Raw genomic sequence first — 15,942 nt, 5'->3', positions numbered from 1 at the left:
ACAGCCGTGTGGCACACAGCAGCTAATAAGACTTAACAGGCTTTTCATTAAGCGGTTATTAATGTGCTAAACATCGTCAGCACATCAAACTGTGCACTAGAGGCTTTAGACCCACAGTGAATTTCTCATATCATAATGAATGTCACACTTTGAACCAAAGACCCTCTGATACGATTCATTTGGAAAGGTATTTGATATGCATGTTATTATTGCCTTTTGTTGTTGTTTTAGAGGATTATGTAAAACAAATCAATGTTGTGTCCTCAGATATGAGGACGCAGAATATTTTTATTAATTTCCTTACTAGATGAAAATGAAAATTTACAATAACATATATTAAGATGAACATTTTATCATCCCTGTAATGCATTAATAAAGCAGTCACACACTGAGATCATTGTTGTTTTAGCCAACATTTTCCTCTTGGTTTTATGCATGACACATGTGAGATCCAAAATTTACCTCGCTAAACAAACCCACTAGCTCAGGCTGTGTACTGCTGTTTCTCTGAAATTATCTTTCCAACTGAAGCTTTGAGTGATCATGGTCTGGATCCTCCATGATGGATCTGAGAGCCTCCAGAGCTTCTACAGTCACCTTTAGAGTCCCCACTACTTCAGTGCTGTCCTGTACATCCACAACTACACACACAACAAAATGAGTAAGACACAATCATGTGGTATTGTAAGTTAAAAAGATGTATACAGTATAAAAACACTTCACTTTTTGGCAGTTACAGAGCATACAATTTTGCATTGAATAATTAATGGAACATTGTACATTTGAACAATTTTGTTATATTTAATGTTGTGGAACCTCAGCAGGATAAGCACGTTCCTGTTTTCACTTGCACACAGCTTGTATTTTCGATAAAAAATTGCTGAAAATATTACTGATTGTAAAAAGCACCGACACTGAAGTCTCTTTGAATTAATATATAAAAAAAAGTCCTCTTACGAAACCTTCACCTCATCAATTGCAATACATCATTCATTGTTAAGATGTTTATTCAAACAATTAATTACGCAGAATGCTGTGCAAGACCCTGTGAACCAACTATTATAAAACGCATATATATTTGAAATATTTGTGAAAATACAAAAACACTCACTGTCTAGACTGATGTCTATCAGGTCCTTCTGCTTCTTCAGAATGTCAGAAATCCGAAAATAGGCCACGCCCACATCCTCACACTCCTTTTCTTGCTCTTCTTCCTCAGGCGGGTCACTTAATACTGTGAACCTGATGCTAAAACAGCCAGTCAGATTCTGTAATTCACTAATCACTGGAGACTAAAATTTGCTGAAATTAGTAGAAAATGTTACGAATATAAGCAAATAGTGCAACTTGCAGTATAACTAGGTTAATCAAGGACAAAAAAGGAAAAAGATCTATACTTCTCCAGCTTTCTGTTCCTGCCTTCTAGTACTGCTCTAAGCATGTGACGTCTGGCCTGGTTATTCTCCACATCCACATGGATCACTGTCAACAAACACACACCAAACCAGGCTACTTTCATTACAAAGTCTTATACTGAAAACTCACAACAAAAGTGAAACTTCATAAATCAAGTCATAAAGGTAAAATAATGGCCTTATTTCATTAATATTCAAGCAGAAAAGATTTCATCACAAATCTAATTGTTTATAATATTATAAATGTAATTTTTCATTAGCCTCTTCACTTCTGCAAAAGATTTATTTAATGACTTAATCCTGATCTTTTTTTCCATGTTGGTATTTTATTAAAAAGGTGAATACTTTTTTAATACCTGCTAATAACAGGAATTAGCTTTTATGCTCATATTGCTACTTGCTAGCCAAGTTGCACCTCCGCTGTTACTGAGAGTAACTGTATTTAATAGCAGCCTAGTATTATTAGACTTTGCATTCACTGACTCCTCTATGTTTGTGATTAATATCTCACTAATATGACACTAAACATGGCTGGAAAACAGGGATTTAAGAGAAGATCTTAAAAAAATTAACAGAAATATAGAAAACACAACTAACCAACAAATTAGCAGTAGAAACCTGAAGTACTTAAAAAAAAAAATCCTATTTAGATATATATTTAACATATTTCAGAATGGTGTTTGCCTTTAAGATGGTTGGAACACACTGACTGATAGATTGGTAGAGTAAACTCTATGTGTATCATAACTAAGTAGCTAATTCTGTTAACACAGATACAGCTATCCTACGCTTTTTGTGGTGGTCAATGTTGTAGGTAATTAGATGAATGTGTTCAGCTGTGTGCACACCGTGGCTGTAATTGTAGTAGATACTATGTCCAGGCAGCGGTTTGGGCAATGACATCGGCGTTTCCTCTAAAGGGAGGTCCAGGAAATTATACTCCACAAACAGCCTGACCACACTAGAGTCCACAGAGACCCTTGATCCTGGCTTCAGATTTAGAGACACAATCTCCACACGGATCCTCTCAGAGGGCTGGCAAAACAAAGCAACATAAAACAGCCCTTTAGATTCATTAGGAAAAGCACACATCATCCTCGCATGTGAATTTGTTTAGCTGACCAGCAAAAATTATTTTACACAAACAAGAGTAATATATTTTTGTAATTCTACAAAAAAATGAACTATTCCTTATAAAGCTACAGACAAACTCACTACCCAGCATTATCAACCAGCATGATCATTAAGAGTTGTGTTGGAAGCAGTGGCTGCATCCTATAACCGGTTTCTTTAACACGAGAGACACGCTTCATATTTTTAGTCTATTAAAAATGATGGCCACAATAAAGACATGATATTATTATTATTGGGGTTTTTTTTTGCAAAGATGACACATTGTCCACAGGGAATGTCTGAGTTGAAATGATGGATGCACCTGAACCTATTTGTCTATGACTTGTGTCAGTCCGTCAATCTTCCAGTCCAGTGTTCAGCTTTAAAAGTCTTCACCATGAAGACTGGCACTTAAAAGAGTTCGGTTTTGAAGCTGTCTGTCTTTCTGTATCTCTCATCTGTCTCATCATATAGATTCCTTCACCACTCTCTGCATCACCCATCATTCTGTCTCTTGTCCAATTTTCCAACTGCTGAATGAAGTCAGAGTTGAGTGACTTTATGGCAGTTTTCTGTGAAGTCTAACACCTCTTAAAGGATCAGTGTCAGAATCACTCACAAAAAGATGGTTTAATGTTTACATCTCAGAGAGGAATGTAAATAAAAAAAATCACATCTGTACGCATATCTTTGTGCAAGACTATAGGATAAAACTACAGCAATTCATACCAACAATCCGATGTTTTATCCTAAAAATCTTACCATCATAACAAATAACTGAATGAACACAAATCTCTACAGTCACACTTCAAAATCTAGTGGAACACCTTTTTAGAAGATTGGATGTTGTTATAAAGGAAATGGAGACTAAATGTGGAATTTTATGATCAGGTGGCCACATACTTTTGTTCATATAGTGTATAAATTCTAACATTTTCATTGAGAATTTACTGAATTTTGGTCTCCATGTATAAATATTAAAATATGCTTTTCAATCCAAATTCTTAATATCTTGGCTGCTAACTCAAACATAGCAATTAAGATGTTGGTTCTTATAAATTACTGATTTATCTTGAATATGCAAGTGTTGATTGGCTGATCTGACTTATTTAAAAAAAGAAAAGAAAAAGAATAATACAAGTGTTCAATAATTATAGTTACTGTTAGTGTATGAACACAAGTTTATTGTGTGTTCTTGTTAATTAATTAGAGGTCGACCGATTAATCGGGCTGATTTCTGGCGTTTCTTTTTTATTAATCGGCATTCGCCGATTGTGCTGCAAATTAAGCCGGCCGATTGTTACCAGCAGGTGGCAGTAGTCTGTTTTCGGCATACAAACAGAGAAACCGAAAAGAGCTATAACTGTGAATATATAAAGCAAGCAGCGTTTACACTCGCCGCGATCATTACTAACGGGTTTGTGTAGCTTTTTTCAATCGTGTTTGCTAAATTGCAAAGACAAGAGCAAGAATGACAACAGGCATGTGCCATTTTTTTCTCTTGCGTGCTTATTTCAGAATGGGAATAACATTTGGAGAGAGAGAATGGGAATAACTTTTGGAGAGAGAGAATGGGAATAACATTTGGAGAGAGAGAATGGGAATAACTTTTGGAGAGAGAGAATGGGAATAACTTTTGGAGAGAGAGAATGGGAATAACTTTTGGAGAGAGAAACATTTGTGTTGTTTGTAATGTTTTCTCTATCACATATTAATTAAGTATTAGATTTTATGAGATTATGGGGAAAAAAAAAAAAAAAAAGAAAATTCGGACAAAAAAATATCAGCCACCAGCTGCCGTGATTTTTAAATATCAGCATCGGACAGAGAAAAACCCATTTTGTTCAACCTCTATAACTTGCATTAAATATAAATAGTTGTTTCTGCAAAAGCTGCATCCTTAAATGCTATACAGTAAATCATCAGTTGAATTTACATGGACGGTTCAAGCAATTAGCACAGATTATCTAGTCAAGTTATAACTGTTTACTGTTTAAATACATACTGTAAAATTTTTAGGTTTTGCAAGCTATTATACAATTTCCTTGCATAATTCTTACATAAAACTGTCACTATTATAAAATAATACACTGTGACCTCATTAACTAATTCAGTAAAACCTCCATTTGGAAAAGTATAAATAATTTCACCCTCATCTACACAGAAATTTTAACACAATTATGATCCATACACAGGAAAAAAAATTAAGCAATGTGCAAAAAAAACTAAATAATTGAAAACCTGCAACTTTACTTGGTTTTACCGAAGTTAACTACAACATTAGTGAAAGTTGTTTTCCCCCTCAGCTGGAGTCTCATTATCAGTGTGAAGGTCAGCAGCTTTCAGGCTATTCTGGTTTGTACTGCTGTGTTAAAATCTTTAGGCTTCTGATAAAAACACACTGGATGTAAGTGAAACAGCCTTGATGAGTCCTTCCTCATTGCTTTAACAGACTCGCACAGTAGTACACACCTGTTTCCTGGCCTGGGTAGACTGAGCAGGCACGATGCAGTCATCGCTGTCTGTAAGGATCGATTCACTCAGATCTGAGCCTTCTGCTGGCTGTATGTCTGGAGAAGAAGAAAAAAAGAGAAAAAGAGCACTGATTTAAACAGCACAATAACCATGTCGGTCATAAAGCAAGAAAAGGCAATCTACTGATTTGGAGAAGGATTGAGAGCATTAGAGAAGTTTCTCACAATAAAAATACTACCCCATCGGCCAACAAAAGATAAGAGTGACATGTTGGACTTTCAAAGAGAGCCTCTTGACCAAGGTCAGCAGCATTAACAGTTATGCTGTTGGCTGCCAAGGGACAACATATCATGGTATTGGCAACAGCTTGTGCAATATTTATGTTTTTCTAATCTCACAATGCTGTAAGAAGGCCTTCCCTTACCAAGGCCTGGCAAACAACAGGGTAGGGGATTTCCACATAAAAGTGAACACAAAGCCGAAACACAATTGATTTCCCATGAATGCATGTGGGATCGAATATACAACAGTTGAAGCAGGTTTTCAATGAGTGTTGAAACGTACTGCAAGCATTGTGGAGGAAAAAAAAACAATGAAAAAATACAGAATACAGAAAAACCACTACTCATTCAGAAACAAAAAAATATATCATTTGGACTATCCTAAGAATTCAGATAATTAGCATTTGTGATTTGCATACATTTGCCGCAGTTCAACTGAGTTTCAGCTGTGGCACACCATGTTTGAAATGATGAACCATTGAATACGTACAACGTACAGTTTCTCCATAATCTCAAATTATACATTACTAGGTAAAACACTCTCCAAAAAAACAATAACAACACACACATTTCAATCCCAATCAGTAAACACTAAGTAGTGTATGTTACTGATTTTCCATGAATATCACATACAAACACTTTGTAACAGGTAGCATAATCGTGCAATTATCCAATAGAAATTATATATTATACCATTTCAAGTGGATTTGTATAACCTTAGCTATACATATGCATCTCCCGCACATGGTACAGAAGTTAAAACCTCTGCCGGAGATATATATCTCATGTATGAAAAAAATGTTTGAGAAGCATAGCCTTAACACTATCATACAAAATACTTTTTTATGTCTGAGAACATTCACCTGCCAACAGCATAACTGATGCAGGAAGACTAGACTAACTCCTAGAATTCTACAAAATCCTGAGTTTAATCTGTATATTAGGAGCAAAAAAAACAAAAAAAACAAAATCCTAACAAAATGAGCTTCAAGTGCGGACAGTGTGTTTTATAAACATATTAAACCATTAAGAAATGCCCACCATCCTCTGGCTCTTCCAGCTCCTCAGAGATCTCAGAGTCATCAGATACAGACTGAGAGCTGACTGCGAACACCTGGCCCTCTGAAAAATGGGACTCTTCATCTTCATCTTCCTCATTAACTGTAGAGGATTGGCCTTTCTCAACTGCTCTGACAGTCTCCTGACAATACAACAGTACATATTTTTTTAAACAATATGCCCAAAAATACATATAAACAAATTGTTATTATGTGCACAAACCTTTGAAGTAATAACAGTAGAGGGCTTCATCTCCTGATCACCACTGGGGGGAGCAGTTCCTTTTTTCTGACAAATGACCAAAAACACATTAATAAGCATATTTACTTTTTTTCTTTACAAAAAAACATTAGGCACATTACCACAGTCATTAAAGAGAAGATGAGGAAGAACGTCATAAACATCATTACTTTGATTTTTCCTACCTGAATTTCAGGCTCTGTCACATTTAGGAATGAAACATTTTTAACAGCTGGTTTTGTAAGGGTACGCAATCTGGGCTTCGGCATCGGGGTCTGAAAAACGAGTCAGAAATATAGTTTATAAAATTATATGCAACTATTATTCAATATTATTGCCTTTCACATGGACTACAAATGTGTACACTTTACATTTATTTTTTTGTCAAAAACATTGTTTTATATACTCATGGCACAGGTGTAGTCCTCACCATAGCAGGAACCTTTTCATTCACTTTGACTGCATTCACATTTGCAGATTCCTGATGAGTTGTAATCTTTGGAGCCTCTTTGGTGATAAACCTGGCCTGCTCTGCTGTTGATACCAACCCAGAAGGAGGCAAGTATGTAAACTTCCATTTAAGAGTCACATCTATGTAGCCACTAGGAGCACCAGTTGGGTCTGTTAGCTCAAATGTTCCTGTTAAATCATCAACAATTATGCACTTATTAGAATTCCATACAACATAAAGAAATAAACAACTATAATGTGAACTATATAGATATATAAATCCTCACCAGTGATGGCCTTATCATGAGCTAGAGATATAAGAGGCACATTGGCTTTGCCCAGGTAGAGCTGATTCTCAAAATCCAGGTCATCAAACACATACAGGGTTAAAGCCTCTGCTTTCAAATATGCATCAAGGTCAGAGTTCATGGTCAAGGGAAAAATCATGTGATCCTCAAACTGTGGCTCATTGGTGGAGGGAACGATTGGTGTATCATGGTCAGGGAAGTCATAAAATTTGTAAATGACATATGGACTGGGCTGTGTATGAGGTCCCCTGGATTTTAGTTTACTGCAACAACGTATTGTAATGTAGAGTTCATTTAGGTTCCCATCCTTAATCAAAGAGCTAGAGAGTGGGGAAGATGAAGCCTGGGAAAACACATGAAAGTGAGCAACAAATTATAGAAGTGTAAACAAGCTCGTTCTTGATTTGCTAAAACTTTTGCTAAAACTACTTGACATGATATGGTCATCTGACAGCTGACAAAAAAATAAATCATGTGAGGTATTCAGCCACTATGAGCCACCAGAACTACTTCAGTGTACACTGGCATAGAAACTCTGGAACTGCACCGGTATAAATATCATCTTCCCAATGGGTCAGTGTTATATTTGATCCGAAGCCTATACTGGAAACACTGGGTGCAAGTTGGAAAAAACAGCATACCATGAGTACTAACCATACCTGGTTCTGGTCTTTAACACTGGAGCTGAGATAACCCAGAGCTTTCACTCTCTCCTTATACAGACGAATAGCTTGTTCCATAGGAACCCTCAGTCTGAGCCAATAGTCCAGAGTGCCAAAAACTTGAATATCATCACTAACTCCTACAAGACATGCAATGCAAAAAACAAAATTATTGTTTAAAGCCCATGCTAGTAAATTGTTAAATTACAAGCTCATGAAAAATAATACAAAATAATAAATTATATATATATATATATATATATATATATATATATATATATATATATATATACACACACATACATACATACATACACACACACACACAGTGGTGTAAAAAGGTGTTTGCCGCTTCTTGATTTCTTATTTGTTTGCATGTTTGTCATGCTTTCAATATTTCAGATCATCAAACTAATTACACAAGTGAACACAACATGCAGTTTTTAAATGAAGGTTTTTATTATTGAGGGAAAACAAAATCCAAAACTACATGGCCCTCTGTGAAAAACTGTTTGCCCCCTAAACCTAATTAGTGGTTGGGCCACTCTTAGCAGCAACAAGTGTTTGTGATAACTTGCAATGAGTCTGTTACAGTGCTGTGGGGGAATTTTGATCCACTCACTTATGCAGAATTGTAATTCAGACACATTGGAGGGTTTTCAAACATGAACTGCCTTTTTAAGGTCATGCCACAGCATCTCAATAGAACTCAGGTCAGGACTTTGACTAGGACACTCCAAAGTCTTCATTTTGTTTTTCAGAGGTGGACTTGTTGGTGTGTTTTGGATCATTGTCCTGCTGCAAAACCCATGTTCGCTTCAGCTTGAGGTCACGAACAAATGGCCGGATACTCTCCTTCAGGATTTTTTGGTAAACAGCAGAATTCATGGTTCCATTTATCATAGCAAGTCTTCCAGGTCCTGAAGCAGCAAAACAGCCCCAGACCATCACACTACCACCACCATATTTTAATGTTGGTATGATGTTCTTTTTCTGAAATGCTGTCTTACTTTTACGTCACATGTAATGGGACACACATCTTCCAAAAAGTTTAACTTTTGTCTTGTCAGCCCACAGAGTATCAGAGACACTTTTTTACACAGGGCCATGTAGTTTTGGATTTTGTTTTCCCTCAATATTAAAAACCTTAATTTAAAAACTGCATGTTGTGTTCACTTGTGTTATCTTTTACTAATATTTAAATTAGTTTGATGAGCTGAAACTTAAAAAAATTAGAAATCAGGACACAAAACACTTTTTCACACCACTGTATATATGCACACGCACCCACCCACATACAGGTTCCACTTCTGTCAGCCAAGAACAAGAATATGAGGCTACAATGGGCACAGACAAAAATATCTGTTTTCTTTTTTTTAATAATACTTTTTTTTCCACCACGATTTATGCCACAAGCTTTGGTAACTTGTAATGTGTTATACTGCCCCCACTGTTTGAAAGTTGTGGTTCTGTAACATTTGTGCCAGTTTACACAACCCACACAATAAATAATTTTTAAAGAATCCAAATCAGTTATCTTACATGCTTATATGCACACTTAAGTATAATGTCATTCACTACCAAAACATACCTACGAGATGCATGGTGCCAAACACTTTCCCATCCCTCTCCAGCACCTGACTCAGCCGTATCTGTCCTTTGGCTACGGTGCGGAAAGACATAAACTCGGCCACCTGTGCTTCCACAGTGATGGAGCTGCTGTGGATATAGTGCAGGAAGAGATCATCCACCTTTACAAGGTATTGGGTGGTGAAATCATAAACTGGCTGCTGCCCTCGTACTACAGCAGTGGACTGCAGCTCAAAGTCATAAAAGGCATAAGTACAAAAGGTGGAGGGGTCTTTGTCCCCCAGACTGTCCAGAGCCTGAGAATTAAACCGTGCAGTTCCAAGGTGAATCTCCAGAAGGTTCTCTCCTCTAGCCAGGTGTACCGATTCATCGAATTCGTCAGCTGCATCATCATCTGTGATGTCAGGTCGAAAGACGTGGGCCTTGGTACCATAGGCAATGTCTTTCAACTGGGCTACATAAACAAATAGTAATGTTAGGATCAGCCTCAGTTTATTCAAAATAAAGTATTTTAAATCTGATCAAACCTTCAAGTTTCTTTATTTTAACAGCTCTCATATCCAAGAGCTGAGCCAGTTTCTCCTGTTTAAGTTCATTGTCCAGTTGCAGATCGTTCATCCTTTGTGTCACTGCTTCAACTTCAGCCTAAACAGCATGATTTTTTGACAAGAGCAATAAAAGCTGAAACCACCTGGGTTGAACAAGTACAAAAAAGCAACATTTTTTAGTTTAAAGCTAAAAAACTACAGCTCTAGCATTATACCTGGTAATCTTTATTGATCTTGTGCTGGATGATGAGCATGTTTCTTGTCTTCTCTAGCTCTTGGACAGTTTCAGCATAAGTGGCTTGGAGTTCCTTCAGTGAGCGTTCGGCATCTATTTGAACCTCCTCATCTACTTTTTCCAGGAAACCCAACTCTCCGTTCTTCTGCGTTTTACGCACCTGCAAAATAATTTTTGTTTAAATTGAAAAGTGTAATGTTGCAATCTTTTATTAATGGTCTTTTTTGCAAACAAACTACTTATATGTACTCTTGAACTCTTTACACCTCTTTATAAAACGTTCAAAAACAGCTTCAAAATGAACAAAGGTGTTCTGGCTCACTGCTGTGTTGCCTTGCAAAACATTTGCATTCACTTTAAAATTATTCACTTCATATTTTGCAAGACGAGGCTAATTACCTCATGAATTTCCTACATTTTATACATACAAAAAATAACATCAGGTAAACACACCTGATGCATCTTCTACTGATGGATACTATACGGATACAGTATACCAAATATACATTAATATATTTATTACTTAAATATAAGCACGGATATAAACAACTAAGCTGATCCAGCTAAGTAATAGTAAGTGGCTTGTGAATGCTAGCTTACATTTTCAAAGTGAACACCTGTGAATTCATTTCACAAACGTAAACGTTATTATTTGCTCACTCACTAATTTTAGAGTAACTGCTTTTATCCTGATCAGGGTTGTAACAAATCTGAGTTGTACATGCCCAAGAAATACATCTGGAATGGGACACCAATCCCATTTCCACTGTTCACAGACACACACACACACACACACACACACACACACACACACACACACACACACACACACACACACATTCATATCAAGCTACTTACCTTTATGAGCATCAGCGCTTCACTGAGTTCAGCAGCATCAATTTCACTCTCCTACAAAATCCAAATGCCAAATATAATTAAACAGACAACTAGTAGATGACCAAATACATGCCATTCTGTATTTCTAACACACCTTTGTAAAGAACTTCATGCGATCTTTTATTTCATCTAACTGCTGCTTCTGTTCCAGATAGCTGCGTCGAATTTCTTTATTCTCATTGCTCAGCTTCTCGTTTAAATCTTTAAAAAACAGACATATTTTGTTTGTTAAAGTGTACAAATTTTGATTATGCCCTCACAAAAAAGAAGGGAAAAAAAACAGACTAGTATACCTCTCTCTGTCTTAATCTTGTCCAGAATTTGGTTTTTATCAGTGAGATCAGACTTCAGTGCCATCTCTAACTGAGCGATCTGCAGTTTAAGCTGCTGCTCTCTTGTCTTCCACTTCTGTTCCTGACTAACGTCAAAGGCACTGAAATAATAAAAAAACAAAATTTTTACACCAGGGCCATAACCAACTTGTTACGTTCTGATATCCGGTTATAAATGATTTACTTGCCTGTTCATTAACTTGTCACAGTTCTCTTTAAGCAAGTCTCGTTCCTTCTCCAAATCCTGAATTTGCTCAAGCAACTGAAAAAGGAAACCAAGTCAACTAACGACAGGTTTAAAATATATGTTATGAAATGTAACTGTTGGCAGCCTTCCATGACCTCAGTTCACCAACACATGATTGCTTTCAGCAGTACCTCTGAAGTCCTCCTCTCCTGCAGCATTTTAGTTTGTAACTGCTTTTCTAGGCCCAGACTCTTCAGCCTCTCATCTTTCAGCTGCCCTGTCAGCTCATCCAATTTAACCATCGCTGTGTCATGGCTAGCTTTCAGGGTCTTCTGGCTCTGCATATATGGCAGTAGGCATAGACATACAGTTTTTTTTTTTCCAAACAACATTGTGAATAATTTCTTTGCAAGCTAAATAAACTATGTTCATTCATTCACTCTGCGTTTGTGTATACCAAGCATTAATATTATCTGGTGAGATGTGGCCACAAAGTACATTCATTCATTATAGTAAACACTTTATCCCGATCAGGAACACACTGTATGTGAAGCCTATCTTCAGTGCCATGGACGGGACTTATTCCACCTCTGGACACCATGAACACAATCCGTACATGCAGAAGCAATTAGACCTAGCCAATCCACCTATTGCCATGATTTTCTGATAGTAGTAGAACACTCAAATGCACACAAGAAAAACATGTAAAACTCCACTAGTTAATGAAGCTCAGTGCTGATGACATGAAACAGCAATACTATCATAGGTTATATGGATCAACAATTTACCAATAACCCACTGAGCCATGATCAAGCAAAGCATCTTTTTTTTCATTCATTCAATTTTTTTTTAGATGTCTGCCTCAAACAGCATGGCATCACATAGACTTGTTCATTCTTTAATTATTCTAATCTACAAAGTTTAATTAATACTTTAGCATGTACTCAAACTTGTGATGCAACCAAACTTGAAAAATTCTAACAGCTAGGACTAGGGGGGAAAAAAAAACAATTCCATTAAAAAAAAAAACTCACGAAAGTCTCCTCGATTCAAAATGTGACATTAAATCAGCATGTTTGCTAACAGCATCACAGAGCAGCATTTTTTCATTTTAAAATAAGTTCTACTGTATACACTGGTATTTACTGTAGATAAGTCAACAAGCTTATTATCTTGTAATATCTTCAACACTGAGGAATCAATGAGCCCCCCCACCAAAGTAATCAAAAATGATGTAATTCACCAAACACGGCAAACCCCAAAGGTTGTTCCAGAATTCTCATTTGGATGATAATACTTTCTTATCTTTAATTTGTTTACGAAACCAATATTCTGTTGTTTTGGTTGCTTAAAAGTAAGTACATGAAAAACTGTTACATTACATATGTAGCTTCAGTGAATAACTAAAGTTGAATGTCAAACATCTCATCTAATCAACTGCAATCGGAATAAGTGAAAATTGTGCAATTTCATCTATTGTACAATCTTAATTGAAATACTAATAGGACAGACTATTTAATTGTTCTATTTTTACCTCTTGTAGTTGAAGGAATCTTCCCTCCAACACAGTAAAAGAGTTTCCTTTATCAGCCAGTTGTTTCTGCAGCTTTATCATCTCCACATTGTCATTAATGTTCGACCTGAGAATATATGCAATGTGCTTTGAACAGTTCGCTCCAAGTGTATACATAAAATCATTTTATGCCATACCATCTGTATTAAAATCTATGGAGGTACCTCTGGCCAGTGGTCTGCTGCTCTTTTAGCTGTAGGAGAGACTCCTCATACTCTCTCTCCTTAAGCTGCAGCTGCTCCCTCAACATCTCTGTTATTCTCTCAATCTCTTCCATCTGGGCCTTCTGCATTTCTATAACATTCTCACTTTAAAAACCAAAAGCCAATAATTAACCTCCATTCTAGTGATCAACAATCGTACTTCATACAGCACATTTTTTTTGTACATGAGATTTTGAATATCTTATCAGGCTTTCAGACTGCAATTTTGAGTTGTGAAAAGTGAAAATAAAACAAGCAAGGGTTAGAGTACTATGCATAAAAAAAGGTTAATTTAGATTACATTTATAGTTACATTTTGCAGTTGGTAGATGCCCTTCTCCAGAGCGACTTACAACTGAGTAGTTGAGGGTTAAGAATCCTGCTCAAGGGCCCAGCAATGGTAGCTTTGTGATGCTGGGATTTGAACCAATGACCTTCCAATTCTGAATGCAATTCCTTAATGTCACTGAGCTACCACTTCCCTCTATACATCTGTCTGAATGTCAGCAGATTCAGTCAGATGCAACAGATTAAATTCTGAATATCGCATTGCAATTTTTGTATACAGGATCTTCTGATGATGTGAAGAACTTACAGATTACGTATCTCTGAACGAGCATCATCCAGAAGACTGTGTCCATAGCGAGGTAAAAGTCCCTGTGGGGGTCTGCTGCTCGTTTCCCCTTCCACATGTCTAGTTCCTGATGATGAAACAATGATTTCTATTGTTTCTTTATAAATATCTCTCAAAGCAGATTAAACTCAGCAGCTGTGTGTAATACCTCCTCTTGGTGTTATTGGCTGCTGAGGCAGTAATGGCATGTCCTCCCGAATTCTGCGCAGTCCAGAATTAACACGGGATTGAATATGACTGTATGGGGTTGGCCTACGACTCTGAGTCTGAATCTGCTGCTTCGCTGTGAGCAATCGCTGCTTGAGTCCCTCATTTTGCTTCTCCAGGTCACGAATTTTCTCTTGAAGCTCTTCAATCATCTCCTCCATCTCAACATTCCGACCTGCTATTACTTGGCCTGCTGATGAAGCCTGCTCCACTCGCTTAAGGTCTTTCACCAAGCGGATCAGCTTCGTAGCCATCCTGGACACACACACACACACACACACACACACACATTTAAAAGGGAAATTCAGGAGTCAAAGTGAGATTAAATTAATTAAGCAAATCAGCAAGTCTCAGACTGATTAAGCTAGTTTTTACCGCTTGATTTTGTCTTCCTGTTTGCGTGAGTGTTGTTTAAGTAGGAGGTTTTCCTCCTGCATGCGCAGATATTGGTCCTCCAGTTCCTCTCGGCTGATCTTCGCCACAGTTTGTCTGGCTCTGGCATTTTGGGAAAGCAGTGCCTCTGTAAATAGAAATTGATCCATATGTCAAACTTGTAAATAACACTCAATAGATGCAGTGTAGTTTCCAGAGGACACTAAAAATTGTTTAAAAGTTACAGTATATCAGATTTGTTTTGTAACGCTAAATTAATTGCTTTGAGGTTCCTAATAAACATGAAAGTAAAACAATCAACTGAACACTTTTTTGGTGGTGGTGTTATTTACTTTTGTAGCAAGGCGAAAGCCTTCTCCACACTTACATGTTCACCCCCATCTGGAGTGATACTGTGCAATTCTCAGCAGTGTGTAGGGCAGAAATAGAGCCAAGCATTTATTAGAGTTTTACCTTTCTCTAAAATTGGTATGCCTGCTGCGCTCAGATTTAAAGTGATGTCCCGGACAGGAATATCACCAGCAGTCTCATCAGGTAGAGTCAGGACAGACATTTTGTGATCTGCAAACAGAAATATTTACTGTGATGTAAAATGCCAGTGTTCCCATTGTATTTCAATAACTACCCGGCTTATACACTATACAGTGTAAAGAAACTCCAGCTCAAACTAACTCTCTAAAATAAATGAAAAAACTTAGAGAGAACATTGAAAGCTCTGTTTCTCTGCTATTCAAAATAACTTTAATGCAGAAAGCCAAAGCTCATGTTCCTGTACTGTAACCATGGATGCTGAACAACTCAATGTTTATATGCTAGGAGTATAAAATCCCGCCATACTTACAAAAATATAAAGACAAGGTTTGTATTACTTACAACGTTCAGGCAAAGAACTAAAACATGCACAGTATTTCACACCGGTTAAAATCAATACAAGGCAAATACCAACCATGTATATTTATTTTACTGATTCAAATCCATGTCTTCGGTGATGCACAGCGACTGTTGCTAGCAAACAACCATTGTATGACCTCCTCCAAACACGCTTCCCGCAAAGCCTACTGGGAAAAGAAGTCCGTTGTACAGAGCCCTAAAGAAGTGTGTTTTGTATACATTTAAATTATATTCTAAATATAAATGAAA

The 15,942-nt window shown here is 36.9% G+C and overlaps 1 protein-coding gene across 1 annotated transcript; it reads right to left on the bottom strand.

Annotated features, from left to right (window-relative positions):
• Window positions 1–249: 249 nt before the first annotated feature.
• Window positions 250–15,906, bottom strand: rpgrip1l (RPGRIP1 like). The gene is made up of 26 exons (XM_046860055.1): window positions 15,749–15,906; window positions 15,256–15,363; window positions 14,785–14,929; window positions 14,351–14,664; window positions 14,164–14,269; window positions 13,530–13,673; window positions 13,327–13,432; window positions 11,984–12,130; window positions 11,794–11,867; window positions 11,567–11,706; window positions 11,368–11,474; window positions 11,235–11,285; window positions 10,357–10,536; window positions 10,121–10,238; window positions 9,595–10,047; window positions 8,001–8,143; window positions 7,321–7,684; window positions 7,014–7,222; window positions 6,769–6,858; window positions 6,566–6,631; window positions 6,326–6,485; window positions 5,001–5,098; window positions 2,264–2,450; window positions 1,398–1,482; window positions 1,112–1,248; window positions 250–641 (listed from the first exon to the last, which is right to left on the bottom strand). Exons 2-26 carry the CDS (start codon window positions 15,353–15,355, stop codon window positions 514–516), a joined length of 3,852 nt encoding a protein of 1,283 aa, XP_046716011.1. The 5' UTR covers window positions 15,356–15,363; window positions 15,749–15,906; the 3' UTR covers window positions 250–513.
• Between the last annotated feature and the right edge of the window lie 36 nt (window positions 15,907–15,942).

Source organism: Silurus meridionalis, chromosome 10 (assembly GCF_014805685.1).
Source record: "Silurus meridionalis isolate SWU-2019-XX chromosome 10, ASM1480568v1, whole genome shotgun sequence".
Lineage (NCBI taxonomy): Eukaryota > Metazoa > Chordata > Actinopteri > Siluriformes > Siluridae > Silurus > Silurus meridionalis.
The sequence above is the reverse complement of the archived record's forward strand: the minus strand, read 5'-3'. Positions and strand labels throughout refer to the sequence as shown.

What these genes read in the sequence shown, in the direction of transcription:
- rpgrip1l (XM_046860055.1), bottom strand. Translation starts at nt 15,355, where the DNA reads ATGTCTGTCCTGACTCTACCTGATGAGACTGCTGGTGATATTCCTGTC. An exon ending in GATTCCTTCAACTACAAGAG is followed by an intron (nt 12,131 to 13,326) that starts GTAAAAATAGAA and finishes CCATATATGCAG; the next exon opens with AGCCAGAAGACCCTGAAAGC. An exon ending in GCTGGAAGAGCCAGAGGATG is followed by an intron (nt 5,099 to 6,325) that starts GTGGGCATTTCT and finishes CTTCTTCTCCAG; the next exon opens with ACATACAGCCAGCAGAAGGC.